The sequence below is a fragment of the Dendropsophus ebraccatus genome, chromosome 3, assembly GCF_027789765.1.
Source record: "Dendropsophus ebraccatus isolate aDenEbr1 chromosome 3, aDenEbr1.pat, whole genome shotgun sequence".
Lineage (NCBI taxonomy): Eukaryota > Metazoa > Chordata > Amphibia > Anura > Hylidae > Dendropsophus > Dendropsophus ebraccatus.
In genome coordinates, this window is record NC_091456.1 from 161,681,543 (window position 1) to 161,696,915 (window position 15,373).

The window sequence follows — 15,373 nt, forward strand, 5'->3', positions numbered from 1 at the left end:
TGGTGAGGGTCCAAATCCTGGCACCCCAACTGATCAGCTGTTTTAATGGACCACAGGTAGAGAGTACATGTGAAGGGGCTGGCACAAATATCGCAACCTCTCTAAACAGCTGATTGGCATGATGCCATCGATGTCTGAGTTGCATGATTCTCAGTGATGGGCCAAGGTGGCACAGAGGGCACATGACACTGTAAACGCCCCCCAAAAAAAGAGTTTGTAAAAACTTTTATTGCAAACAACATGATGGTGCAGGAATGGGCACAGGCCCGTGTGTGTGTTTGTGTAGTGGGGTCTCGGGGGTTTACAGTATTAATTTAAAAAACAAGGGGCCTATATACTATACAACAATGTTCTTACACATGGGCCCTGCATTGGCTATATGCACTGGAGTTGACCGAACTTCTGAATCCGGGCGTGCAGAATTTGATTGCCGTTGGCTGCAGAGGTTGGGGGCATCAGGTTTTGTCAGCCAGTGGTAATCAAATGCTGCACGCTTAGCTTTGGATGAACCCAAGGATGCTGAAGATTCCCTCAACTCACGTCCACCCATGCATCAGCAGGATACAACCTGTATGTCTCCAGCAGTTGTGGAACTAGAACGCTCAGCATTCACTTACAGCCGCTACCCTTTCACATTGCACAAAACAATTAAAAACAAGCTGGACTGTGTGGAGACATTAGACTCTGCTGTGAAGGGATATAGAAAAAGAGTCGTGGATGGGGTCACCTTTACGCTCATGTTTGATGCTAGATAACCATGACTCTCCTTATATCCATCACATCAATACTGTGGAGGCGGCTGAAGACCTATTCATGAGCAGCTGAACCTTCCTGTCTGCTGCGGATTCAGTGACGACTGCCGTGCACTGGATTGCCATCAGCCGGTTTTTACCTAATTGGATCGATATGTTTGGCTCCACCGGCTGCCAGAGATGGCCAGGGGCTATTAACTGTTTCACCGCTGAGGACAGGACTGTCACGTTTCCCCACTAGTACTCCTACCTAGCCATAATAAATAGATCCTGTGTATTAATGGAAGACCTGAAATCTGTCATGTCATCAGCATGGTGCATGGTGTAGAATTCTCTAGAAGCACTGTATAATTCAGTATCTGCCCCAATTTATTCTCAACATGGATTCTATAATAAAACTTTCCCTGAAAGCATAAACTGTTATAGACCAATACGGTAGCTTTGTGTGCCCTATTATAACATTACAGATCTATACAGAAAGACGCATGACTGAATAATTGAAATTTCGGTTATTTCTAGCAACTTCCCTCAAAGAAACAGCCAATGTGATTCCGAACTTGCAAATCCCTTCTCCCTAGGGCAGCATCCAACTTCTCGAGCCACTGGTAATAAGATGCTGAAGTTGTGCTGATCTCTAGTCATTAATTAATTTTGCATGGACAACCACTTTAAAGTGTACCTGTCCTTAAAAAATTTTTTGTCACTATATTCAGGCATTACTCCAAAAAAAGAAAAAAGCATATGTCAAAATTTTTGATTGGTCCAGTTTTGAGTATTCAGATCTGTACAAGTCGTGACAATGCACGGGGAGAAGACCACGCTGTAGTGTGGTCCGCTCCCTGCTTTGTGTCAGTGAAAGAGTCAGGCTTTATAGACTTACATTAGGAGCCCGACTCATCACGTGACAGAGCCAGGAGAGGATTGCGCTATGCACGGTCTTCACCACACTTTTTCTCCCGATCAGTACGGGCATGAACACTCAGATCTGGATTGATCAAAACGTTTGACATTTCTCTATGACATGTCAGAAGTTTTTTCAAAAGACAGTGACACTTTAAAGTTAACCTTTCAGGTTAAGCTAGCAAGTTATAGAATAGGAGGAGCAGAGAAAATTAATATATAGATATGTCGGAAAGATTCAGGGTCAGCTGTTTTTTTTAATCATATAAATCCCTGGTTATTTCAGGCTTAGGAGTCCACTGGGCGGTCCTAATCACTGGTTGACAAACTTTAAGAGTTTGAGCAGAGGGATCACTGGTAATCACTAATGAAGCCCAGAATAAGCAGTGATTTATATGATTTATCCTGAATCCTTCCCACATATCTATATATCAATTTGTTCCGCTCCTATTCAATAATATGCTAGTTTCAATTGAAAGTTTCCCCTTAAAGTGGCTGTCCAAGCAAAATTAATAGAAGACCTATCCTCAGGATAGGTCATCAATATCAGATCCAATACATATACACATCTGACTGAGTATTGCATGTTGGCCATACTCTGCATTCAATTCATTGAAAGCTGAGCTGCAATAACCCATCATGGCCACTACAGTGTATGGCGCTGTCTGCTTCTGGCTCCGCTCTCTGTATATGTAGATGTTACTCTGGCAAACAGCTAAACGTCAGGATCTGATTCTCATCTGTTGATCAATAATAAGTTTTGCCTGACAAGTAATAATGCCTAATACACTGTTTAGGGTTTTTCCAATAAGAAGGAACATCAGAGAGTCCCAGAATAAAGCCAGAAAGAATATGAGTTGCCAGGTATATATGGCCCAAACAGTAAGGTCCTAAGGGTGCTATATCCCAGACTTCTTTACGAATATAGAAGAAAGTTCTTTAGACTGAAATAACACCGGTTAACTCTATCCAAAAGGATGTGATCTGGCTCTCCCACAAAACCTTCCAAAAAGTACAAGAAAAAGCCTTTTCTTGTCCAAAAATGTGGTGGACTGTTGACTGTATGACCGAGAGATCATTACCTCTTTGTAAGAAATAATAGCAGCCCTCGAGCGCAAGGAGATCGTGTCCCGACTCCGCACCAATTGCATTAGGCTAGGGCATAGTAAATGGTAATTTGGCCACAATATGGCATTATGCTGCGGGAGACAAGTTAGCAGTACACAGCGGATGCTCTGCTGTCTAGGTCTCCATCCCTATACTGCTACTGAAGTAGCCCCAACACCCACACATCCAGCTGCACAATGAGAAATGCCAAAATGAGAGCGCACCATTATATTCCTGCCATCTGGCTGCATGTGAATGACCCGCTGTGTGCCGGGGGAGACGGGCGATTAGGGAGGATGGGGTCAGGGATCACGTCCGGGAGACAGGCACATCTTGAATCCTTCACCGGGTGATCGGGCTACTGGTGACTCCCTGGAACGAGGCCAGATACCACTGCGGGATAAATAAGCCTTAATATGTGTATCCTATAAATCCTGACTGTCCTCAGTTTGCATAACCCAGGGAGGACTTGCCAAGAAAATGTTCCCATTTACAAAAGAATTATTGTAATATGGAATAAATATTAATATGTCCACTAGCAGTGCAAACACCAACTAGAATAAACAGGCTACCAAGGCTCAGTCATAGGTAAACCCACCGGTTTTCACATTGTTGCAAGGCTCCAGTGGTCTCCAGTGCACAATTTCATTTGGGGTAAAGAATATAGATTTTACTAGAAGTGTGGCAAAATGGTGATCTAGTGACCTCTAGTGGCTATTAAGAAGTATAACATGCAGTCAGTACAAAGTACACTTGGGTAACAGGATCTTTACAGGTGCAAACCAGGCTTAGGAAAACAGCGCCACCCCTGTGTTTAGGTTGTATGTGGTATTAGAATTCAGCTCTATTTACAGCAAATCAATGAGGCCTGTAAAGCCTGAGAGTGCCGGTGTAAACAATAGCCTAAAACAAAGACTCGTTACACAGGCGTGCATCATGTAATTCATGATATCAGCAAGTTAGTGAATAAAAGTCTTATTTACCTGTAGAGAATATGAAAACGGTGTTGTCCCAGAGTCCATATTGCTTCAGAGCAGCAGTGACATTTCCTACCGCCTCATCCAGAGCGGACATCATCCCCGCATAATGGCGCCTGTTCTGGTTCTGGATGAAGCTGTAAGGTTCTAAATATTTTTCTGGAACCTGAAGGGGCGCGTGGACGGCCTGATAGGGCAGGTAAAGAAACAGAGGCTGCAGGACAAGATAAGACAGGCATTCAGCAAGAGTATCCATCTTATATCTTTATATAGCTTTTTAACCTCTTACTGCCCCAGCCATCATATTTATGTTTTAATTTTTAATGGGTTTATCCAGTGTTACAAAAACATGGCCACTTTCTTTCAGAGACAACACGACTCTTGTCTCCAGTTCAGGTGAGGTTTGCAACTAAGCTCCATTCACTTCAATGGAACTGAGCAGCAAAACCCGCCCAAGCTGGAGACAAGAGTGAGGCTGTCTCTGAAAGAAAGTGGCCATGTTTTTGTAGCGCTGGATAACCCCTTTAAATCCTTGTCTTCTAAGAGCCATAACTTTTATATTTTAAAGGAGTTATTCAATGCTACAAAAACATGGCCACTTTCTTCCAGAGACAGCACCATTCCAGTCTCCAGTTTGGGTGTGGTTTTGCAACTCAGTTCCATTGAAGTGAACGGAGCTTAATTACAAACCACATCGGAACTAGAGACAAGAGCGGTGCTGTCTCTGGAAGAAAGTAGCCATGTTTTTGTAGTGCTGGATAACCCCTTTAAACTATTAGCTCCCCACAATTCTGTTGCAGAGGTGCCGATCAGAGGCCATAAGGGACTGGCATCCTAGATGAGGCCACAGGGTATGGGGCAGGCTCAGTTTCTAGGTCCACTCCATACTTTCCCAGCGCACATTCATATTGGTTGGGTTAATCAAAATTCTATGTGGCAACACACCCCTACTGTACAGCATTTAATATAACATGGTTGCACTCTAATAACAGCGCCCCACCTGCCTACAGGTTGTGTCTGGTACTGCAGCTCAGCTGTATTGAAGTAAATGGAGCCAAGCACAACCTGAGGGCAGGTATTTTGGAAGAAAGCCGTCATGTTTTCTAGTCTCGTACAAACCCTTTACGAGCTTCTTGCATATAGCTCATCAGAAATAAATTATTTTGACAATTCGCTATTATAATTTGCAGCTCTCTCTTTTAAAAGAGTTTTCTGTGACTTACCAATTGACGGCCTAGGCTTCAGCCATATGACAGAGGTACAGCGAATGTAGGCAGATGGGTCTGTAGACTGTGTAGTGACCATACTGGGTTACTGTAAGTGAGCTCCCATTGAAGTGAATAGGGGCTGAGCTGTATTAACACAGCCAATATACAATGAACAGAGCCCATTACAAGTACAGTGGTACCTCGGTTTAAGAGTAACTTGGATTGAGAGCGTTTTGCAAGAAGTTTTTCAAAATTGTGACTTGGTTTAAGAGCATTGCTTTGGTTTAAGAGGTCCTTGTACTGGGTGGGAGCGCGAGTGGAGGAGGGGCATGGTCTGCATAGCGGGGACTACAGCACAGTGCTCTGACCCAGGAAGTCTCCCTCACCTTCCAAATCATAGCAGATCCACTTCAGGCTGGGGCTTGCATCAGGGGACAGGACTGTGGAGGTAATCTCTTCATAGCTGTAACCCATCTCTCCCCAGACAGAGAGTGCTGCTATACTGTGCTCACCCTATACTTTGCTCATTCCTTCCTGCAGTCTCTGTCAGCCCTTGTGTTTCCCATCCTCTCCATTCCTGCTATAATGTGCCTGCACTCACACTCAGCTATACACACTGCTGCTATAATGTGCCATTAAAGGGGTCAATCAATGATCGGCAGGGTCCAACACCCCCACGATCAGCTGTTCGACACCCGCACTACACAGTGAATGGGTCTGGAAGCAGCTGATTATGTAGAGGGGGGACCTAGATACTGCAGCTCAGCTACCATTCACTTGAACAGAAACTGAACTGCAATTACACTTTCTTACCACCACATGGTGAACGGCGACAAACTGCTCCCAGCCCTGTTCACCGTGCAGTTTGGGCGCTGAATAGCAATAAGGTGCACACTATAGCCATGATAAGTTGTATTGATGCTATGTGCTAATAGCAGCAGCTCCCACACAAGAACTGCTGGAGACCCCACATTTACCAGGTGCCGGTTGCAGACTCACCGTTTCAGGCTTGTGGTTAGCTATGAGGTCCACGGCTCTCTCTGTAAATAGGTGGGTGGAGTATTTCTGATCATAGTCCTTGGCTGCTTCCTCACCGTCTCGGAAATCGAGGGCGCACACTGTTTTGTTTACGCCTTGGATGGTATAACACCTCTCATGGGTAAGATAATCCTCACCGCCCATAAGATATCCTACAATACAAAAAGTTAGAGATTAGTATTTGAAATACATAAAAATGCCCCCCCCCCCCCCCCCCCACCAACTGGACTTTCATGGGAACAGTAAGTTGGGCCGAACCCAAACCTCATCGATTGGTTGTTGAATCCCACTGCCTGGAAAAGATGGATGCAACCCTAGAACTGCCTGGAAATAATGGATACGGCCAAAGGCAGCCCTGGAGATGCATCTATCTTTTCCAGGCAGCGGGATTCAATGACCGAGCGATCAGCTTTGCATTGAGCCAAAATTAAGGTAGGTTTGCTCATTTCAAATCACAGCCCTCCCACCATGTCTACAACCCCTCCCACAGCACTCCTGCCAGGTCCCACCCCAGATGTGCTGCAGAACATTGCATAACACAGAAGAAGGTTGTATTCACTGCCTGTCTGATGCTCTGCCTGTGGCATTGTTCTGAAAAAGAAGCTCATTCTTATCTAAAAGTCCCAACAAAGAGATGCTGAAGCCAGTATAATTTATGATAGCAGTACATTAGTAAGTTGTATATCCTGCGACGAGTTTGAAATATTATATTCCACTAGAATACCCCTTAGGCTGAGTTCACACTACGTTTTTGCAATCCGTTTTTTGCAAAAAAACGGATGAAAATCTGATGAAAAAAACGCATGCAACTGTGTGCATCCGTTTTGATCCGTTTTTCCATTGACTTCCATTATAAATAAAAAACGGATTGGAAAAACGTAGTGTGAACCCAGCCTTAAAATGACTTTTGACACCAAATCTGTACTGAGAACTGTATTTGTTCTGACAGCTGTGAACAAAGCCTTCAAATGCCTTGTAAATTCACCAAACTATACAAACACTACAACCTTTGGACTCCTAGTTCCTGAAATCCTAGTTATATCATGTTAACACTCCCAGTTATACAGGGAAGTAGGGTCCCTTTTAGACATGGCAGATTTATTTTGTGGATTTTTCATGCCGTTCAACTAGATAAATAAATAAACATTGCACAATGAGTGTGAAAGAGGTCACGTTTTTGGCTTCGGATTTGATGTATACAGTACAGTAGATTGCCGCACCAGGTTACACCCTTTACACATTAAAGGGGTATTCCCCCCAAAAGCAAAAAAAAATGTAATGCCCTCAAACCTAGCTATTCTTACTCACCAAGTCCCCCCGAGTATTTTGAGCCATCTCCCATCTTTCTAGCTGCTGCCGTTCCTGAGTTACAAGTTTTTCTAAAACATGGTCTATAATCAAGATAGGAAACTACATTTCCCATCATGCAATGCTTATGTCTGATGATGAAGTAGCAGAACTGAGATGATGATGGCGGCGTAGCAGAACTGAGATGGTGATGGCATAGCAGAGCTGAGATAGTGAGACTGTGTAGCAGAGCTGAGATGGTGAGATGGCATAGCAGAGCTGAGATGGTGATGTCATAGCAGAGCTGAGATGGTGAGATGGCATAGCAGAGCTGAGATGGTGAGACGGTGTAACAGAGCTGAGATGGTGAGATGGCATAGCAGAGCTGAGATGGTGAGACTGTGTAGCAGAGCTAAAATGGTGATGGCCTAGCAGAGCTGAGATGGTGATACGGTGTAGCAGAGCTGAGATGGTGAGATGGCATAGCAGAGCTGAGATGGTGAGACGGTGTAGCAGAGCGGAGATGGTGAGATGGCGAGACTGTGTAGCAGAGCTGAAATGGTGATGGCCTAGCAGAGCTGAGATGGTGAGATGGCATAGCAGAGCTGAGATGGTGATGGCATAGCAGAGCTGAGATGGTGAGATGGCATAGCAGAGCTGAGATGGTGAGACGGTGAAGCAGAGCTGAGATGGTGAGACGGTGTAGCAGAGCTGAGATGGTGATGGCATAGCAGAGCTGAGATGGTGAGATGGCATAGCAGAGCTGAGATGGTGAGACGGTGAAGCAGAGCTGAGATGGTGAGACGGTGTAGCAGAGCTGAGATGGTGATGGCATAGCAGAGCTGAGATGGTGAGATGGCATAGAAGAGCTGAGATGGTGAGACGGTGAAGCAGAGCTGAGATGGTGAGACGGTGAAGCAGAGCTGAGATGGTGATGGCATAGCAGAGCTGAGATGGTGAGATGGCATAGCAGAGCTGAGATGGTGAGACGGTGAAGCAGAGCTGAGATGGTGAGACGGTGTAGCAGAGCTGAGATCGTGATGGCATAGCAGAGCTGAGATGGTGAGACGGTGCGGGCAGGCGAGCGCCCAGCAGCAGCAGGTGATGGGGGACAGTGAGCCGCGGGACCGCCGGCTCTCAGCAATTGAATCAGGGACGGACGGACGGGGGGGGGGGGGGGTTGTGCTGCCGGGAAGCGCCGCAAGCAATTGATGGACGGGGGGGGATGGGGTAGGGGCGACAGTGAGTGACAGGACAGTGACGGGGGACAGTGAGCCACGGGGCCGCCGGTGAGCGCTTACCGGCGGCCCCGCGGCTCTCAGCAATTGAAGGACGGGGGGGGGGGGGCTGCTGGGAAGCGCCGCGGCTCGGAGCAATTGACGGAGGGGGAGAGGGAGGGGTGACGGGTCACAGTCAGGGGGTGAGCTCTGGGGCTGGGGGGGCACACGGTACCGGTGACTGCTGTTAGAGAAGGAGTCAGTGACAGCTGCACTGATTGATCACTGTCTCCCTCTATAACAGCAGCCACCGCCGTCAGTGTCCTCCTTCACTTCAGATTGGCTGGGATAGAAGCGCTAACCCGGCCCATTGAAGAGAAGGAGGACACGTGATGCCGTCTCGGAGGGTCGGGGCAGGAGCAGGGAGCGTGTCGGTGTGGACTGAGAGCTGATGATTCTATGCAATCCGTGGGGGTGGGGGCACCTAGATAACAGCAAAACTGTGCAGAATCCTTAATAACTTTATATTGGAAAGATGGAAAGCTACGGGTGGGCAACGTATTAATGCAAAAATAATTTTGGGGGGAATACCCCTTTAAAGCCATGCTACAACTTATAATGACTTTCTATTTGATTTCCAATTCCAGGCTATTATTGAACATATTGCTTAATCAGATTTTGAATATTTTAGGGGAGCTATACTTTATAAAGGGGCTTTCCTGAACGACCACCCACAGATGATGATGATGTTGGTGGTAATAGGGGGTCTTGCGTGATGGAAAATCACAGCCTGACCCCTTTGTTCTGGGAGAGGTAAGCAGCAGCCAGAAATCTCTGATTGCAGCTTACCCCTGCCTTTCCCACAGAAAATACAGGAACGTTCGGCAATGCAAATGTTCTGTGTGTGGGGAGAAAGGGCGGTACACGGGATAGATAACTGACTGCTGAATCATCATTTGGCCGTTAGTTATTGAGGGTTTATGGGTATCTTTAATCTGGTCCTGTGTCTACCTACTCATGACAATCAATGATGAATAGATTTTTTTCACACACTAACACCTAAGGGTCCATTTACACAGAAAGATTATCCGTCAGAATATCTGCCAAAGATTTGAAGCCAAAGCCAGAAACAGACTATAAACAGAGATCAGGTCATAAAGGAAAGCCTGAGATTTCTCCTATTTTCAAATCCATTTCTGACTTTGGCTTCAAATCTTTGGCAGATAATCTGTCAGATAATCTTTCTGTGTAAATGGACCCTAATGGTGCGTTTACACAGGCAGATTTATCTGACAGATTTTGGAAGCCAAAGCTAGGAATGGATTTGAAAAGAGGAGAAATCTCAGTCTTTCCTTTATGACCCATTCCCTGTTTATGATCTGTTCCTGGCTTTGGCTTCAAAAATCTGTCAGATAAATCTGCCTGTGTAAACGCACCATAACAGAGTAAGATTAAATAAGCATTATCACGTGCAAAAACAAATACTTTTGACATATCGAAAAAGTTTCATCAGTTGGGATCTGAGTGTTCAGAACAAAGCTGTATCTATGTTTTCCTGGCATGGAGAATCAAGCGGCAAGCCTTCGGGTTCGGATAACGTTGCTGAACCCGAACATTTTGACAGGTTCGCCTAACACTAGTCTGATAAGCGTGTTCTCTTCCCAGCTCTGTGCATGTGAGAAAGACAGACTCCTAAGGTAAGACAATGTGACTGTGTTGTGTCACCAGTACAGAGAGCAGGAAGAGAAGCGCTCAGCTGTGTGCTTCTTCCCATTCATTGAAGCAAATACAAACGTTTGATTTTTTTTTTTTCTAAAACAACCCCCCAATGACAGCAGCGCTCACCGTTTCATTCATCCTTTATATGGCAGCCAAGTATTTAGGCGTTTCGGATAGAGGATAACAATCTGAGATGGGAACACCCCCTTATAGGACAAAAAAAATTATGAATTTGTGTGTTACCAAAGTAAGAGTCGAATCCTCTGCGGGTTGGAAGGCAGTCCTTCTTATATATCCCCAGGTGCCACTTTCCCACCATGTGTGTGGTATATCCGGCTTCCTTCAGTAACTGGGGCAGCAGCTTTTCATCCAGAGGTAGACAATGGGGCTGACAAGGCCAGATGATCTCATGCTGCAGTCCTGTGTGAATCTTTGGGAAATAAAAAAGGGAAATCAGCAGAAATATTATAAATATGTCCCTCAAACGGTATTCACATTACAATTACACAAGCACTATATATCTGATACAGCACTACAGTTTCCCACTATAATTATTAGGGAGCCTTTCAGAGTTCTGGGTGTTTGGCAGATAATCCCCAGTCATGTTTTAAGGCCAATCATGAGGAGCTACTTTGTCTATTTTTTCCTATGGAAAATGTAAGAAATAGGCCAGTATAGCAGTTTCCTCAAGGAGATGCTTCCTGCCTTGTCCCTGAGCTGAAACACATGTGGAAAAGCATCTGATAAAATTTCCTTATGATTCATAGGGTTTCAGCCGATCATCCCGGTGACACATATGGAACGTTCACCAGGACACATCAGAAATAATCGGGGCACAATCACTAAACCAATCTAGTGCTACATTCACGTCTATAAAGTAGCCTACATCCCGAGTAGCTGTCAGCCTATATGGGCAGCGACTACATCCGCTTCGAGCATATGCAAATTTTGGGGGGTGGGAAGTGGCAGACTGGTGACTAGTGAACAATGTTCAGTCCTCTGAATTCAATAAACGGGGCACAGGTACACATCGGCATAGAGGTCTGATGATAAGCCTACATATACCTAGAATGCAGACTACTCATAGATGTGAGGGTAGCTTAAAGGAGTTATCCAGCGCTACCCCCCCCCCCCTTTCCCAAACCACTTGTACCGTCGGATAGCTGCTTTTAATTCATGATCTGTCCTGGGGTCTGTTCGGCAGGTGATGCAGTTATTGTCCTAAAAAACAACTTTTATACTCGTAGACCTGTGTCATATTGGCATGGCCTAGAGTACCCTTGCCCTAGGCTTGCGACGCCACTCCGTCCCTCCTCCCCGTGATCCTCATCATTAGGATTTCTCCTATTCATCACTTGTCTCAACTATGCACATGAGCCTTAGGGTCCTATTCCGCAGGCCGAGCAGGGCCCGATCAACGATGTAAACTAGCGCCAATCTGCTAGATCGGCGCTTGTTTACTAGGCCTATTCCACGGCCCGACAATCGTTTAGCGAGGGCTGCAGGGACATCATTACCGATGTCCTTGCAGCCCTTGTTTCATACATTACCTGTCCAGGCGCAGGTCTTCTCCTGGTCCCGCGCCGCAGCAGCTTCGGAGTGGCCTGTCTGTAATGTATGTTTTGAAATTGTCGGTCGCCCGCCGCTCCCGCTATTCCACGTAGCGATGCGCGGGTGGCGACCGATGATTTTAGGTTTGTACCTAAATGAACGATCAGCCGATGACACGATCATCGGCTGATCGTTCTCTCTATTCCACGGAGCAATAATCGGCCGAATCGGGACGAATTATCGCCCCGTGGAATAGGCCCCTTACTATTCAGCACATGTGCAATGCTTAGACAAGTAATGATTAGGAGAAATCCTTCTAGGGGCATATCTAATGATGAGGATGGTGGGGAGGAGGAGGGATGGAGGGGCGGTGCAGGTCTAATGCACAGACACTCTAGGCCATGTCAGTTTGCAAATTTAAAAGTTGTTTTTTAGGACATAAAAGGATTATTAATGGTGTGTTCACACGTTCAGGTTTTTTAATTGCAGTTAATGATAACCAATCCACTAATGGATTTGAGAAGAAATCTCAGTCTTTCCTTTAGAACCTGTGCTCCGTTAATAATCTGAATTTGGCTTCAATAATTGCTAATAAATACCTGAAGGCTGTGGTGCCTTTTCACAGAGAGATTTATCTGTCAGATTTTTGAAGCCAAAGCCAGGAACAGACTATAAACCGGCAACAAGTCATAAAGGAAAGACTGAGATTTCTCCTCTTTTCAAATCTATTCCTGGCTTTGGCTTCAAAAATCTGTCAGATAAATCTCTCTGTGTAAACACACCTTTAGGGTCCATTCACACACTCCAGATTTGCAGCAGATTTCATGCTGTGTTCCATTATTTAGTTACATTGAGATCGACAACATCAACTCTTCAGCAGATCCTGAATGTGAGAACGGACCCTAAAGGTCTCCATACACCTTACACTTTCATTGGCTGTACCCGCTGCTCTCAGTAGGTTTGGCCGTCAGTATGAGGTGTATGGGGCACTCCTGAACGACCACAGACAGATGATGTCCATGAAGATAAGGGTCAGGCATGATGGACAAACAATCACTCGGCCCCTGTGAGAGAGATAAGCCGCAGTCAGAGCTCTCTGGATGCAGCTGTCCCCACAGAGAACAAAGGATTTCTTAACTGTACTGAATGTTCCTTTGTATGGGGAGGACAGGACAGATAGCCCATGGCTGATCCATCTGTCAGTTATTAAAGGTATCCTTAAAGTGTCACTGTTGTTATAAAAAACTCATCATGTGACGAGAGTGGACTGTGCTGAGCGCAGACTTCCCTCCGCTCCTTCTCATGATCCGTACAGATCTGAGCACCCAGACCTAGACTAATCAAAACTTTTTACATGTCTCTATGACTTTAAATGGGTTATCCAGCGAAAAATCTTTTTATTTTAAATCAATGTGTTTCAGAAAGTTATATAAATTTGTAATTTACTTCTATTGAAAAATCTCAAGTCTTCCCATACTTATCAGCTGCTGCATGTCCTGCAGGAAATATTGTCTTCTGACACAGTGCTGTCTGCCACAAGAACTGTCCAGAGCAGTAGCAAATCCCCATAGAAAACCTCTCCTGCTCTGGGCAGAGGTGGTAGCAGAGAGCACTGTAACAGACTGGAAAGTATACACCACTTCCTGCAGGACATACAGCAGCTGATAAGTACTGGAAGGCTTGAGATTTGTAAATAGAAGTAAATTACAAATCTATATCACTTTCTGAAACCAGCTGATTTAAAGAAAAAGGATTTTCTCTGAATAATCCCTTTAAGTGTCTATGCAAATAAGTGCTTGTGTCAGGCATGGGCCCACTCATCTAGCAGAACCCATCTGCCCCCACTTTTGTATCATGCTTCATTCCAAGCCACCATCCTTCCTGCTAAATCATGTGGGAGAAGCTACAATAGTAAGGAAGCAGATTATCCTTTCTGTTATATCTGCTTCATAACTGAATTACTAGGTGGAAAGTCTACATGACCAGCTTAGATACAGTTTGGATACACCAAGACCAGCTTAGATACAGTTTGGATACACCAAGACCAGCTTAGATACAGTTTGGATACACCAAGACCAGCTTAGATACAGTGTGGATACACCAAGACCAGCTTAGATACAGGTTGGATACACCAGGTCTTTCCCACCTACATAACACAAAGAGCAAAGCAGCGTCACACCTCTACTATTCAGAAAGCCCTGAGGTCACATGACCACAAGCAGTCACATGACCTGGAACTTGTGTAAAGTAGATCCCGTGCTGACCTGGTAGCGGCCGCTGAGCAGCTGGCTGCGGGACGGGGTGCACAGCGGCTGCACGTAGTAGGACCCCAGCTCCACGCCCTGCGCACACAGCCCGTCCAGGTTGGGGGTCCTGATCTCGGAGCCGTGGAAGCCCACATCATTCCAGCCCAGGTCGTCAGCCAGGACAAAGACTATGTGTGGGGGGCGGGCAGCGAGGGCAGCCTGGCAGAGGAGCATGGCCACCCAGCCCAGCGGCATCCCCATCCCTGGCATAGTGACCGCTGCCTGCAGGAACTGACAGCTGAGCCCGCCCCTGCCACCTTCCGCCTGGTATCTGACACCCTCAGAGGGGCGGGGCTTATGACTGCTAGGTTGTATGTGCTGTGTAATGTATGTGATGGGCAGAGACAGGGCTGTATATAGGAGCCTGCACCAGGTCCCCCTGTATATAGGAGCCAGCACCAGGTCCCCCTGTATATAGGAGCCTGCACCAGGCCCCCCTGTATATAGGAGCCTGCACCAGGTCCCCCTGTATATAGCAGCCAGCACCAGGTCCCCCTGTATATAGGAGCCAGCACCAGGTCCCCCTGTATATAGGAGCCAGCACCAGGTCCCCCTGTATATAGGAGCCAGCACCAGGTCCCCCTGTATATAGGAGCCACCACCAGGTCCCCCTGTATATAGGAGCCAGCACCAGGTCCCTCTGTATATAGGAGCCTGCACCAGGTCCTCCTGTATATAGGAGCCTGCACCAGGTCCCCCTGTATATAGGAGCCAGCACCAGGTCCCCCTGTATATAGGAGCCAGCACCAGGTCCCCCTGTATATAGGAGCCAGCACCAGGTCCCCCTGTATATAGGAGCCAGCACCAGGTCCCCCTGTATATAGGAGCCTGCACCAGGTCCCCCTGTATATAGGAGCCAGCACCAGGTCCCCCTGTATATAGGAGCCAGCACCAGGTCCCCCTGTATATAGGAGCCTGCACCAGGTCCCCCTGTATATAGGAGCCTGCACCAGGTCCCCCTGTATATAGGAGCCAGCACCAGGTCCCCCTGTTTATAGGAGCCAGCACCAGGTCCCCCTGTATATAGGAGCCAACACCAGGTCCCCCTGTATATAGGAGCCAACACCAGGTCCCCCTGTATATAGGAGCCAGCACCAGGTCCCCCTGTATATAGGAGCCAGCACCAGGTCCCCCTGTATATAGGAGCCAGCACCAGGCCCCCCTGTATATAGGAGCCAGCACCAGGTCCCCCTGTATATAGGAGTCAGCACCAGGTCCCCCTGTATATAGGAGCCTGCACCAGGTCCCCCTGTATATAGGAGCCTGCACCAGGTCCCCCTGTATATAGGAGCCAGCACCAGGTCCCCCTGT

The 15,373-nt window shown here is 46.7% G+C and overlaps 1 protein-coding gene across 1 annotated transcript in view; it reads right to left on the reverse strand.

Moving 5' to 3' along the window:
- ARSB (arylsulfatase B) overlaps positions 1–14,314 on the reverse strand; it is an 89,433-nt gene extending 75,119 nt beyond the window's left edge. Inside the window, exons 1-4 of the mRNA XM_069963031.1 lie at positions 14,021–14,314; positions 10,449–10,635; positions 5,944–6,134; positions 3,743–3,950 (exon numbers count right to left, since the gene is read on the reverse strand). Of these exons, the coding sequence (XP_069819132.1) occupies positions 3,743–3,950; positions 5,944–6,134; positions 10,449–10,635; positions 14,021–14,272 (838 nt within the window). The 5' untranslated portion in view covers positions 14,273–14,314. The remainder of the gene's footprint in view (positions 1–3,742; positions 3,951–5,943; positions 6,135–10,448; positions 10,636–14,020) is intronic.
- Between the last annotated feature and the right edge of the window lie 1,059 nt (positions 14,315–15,373).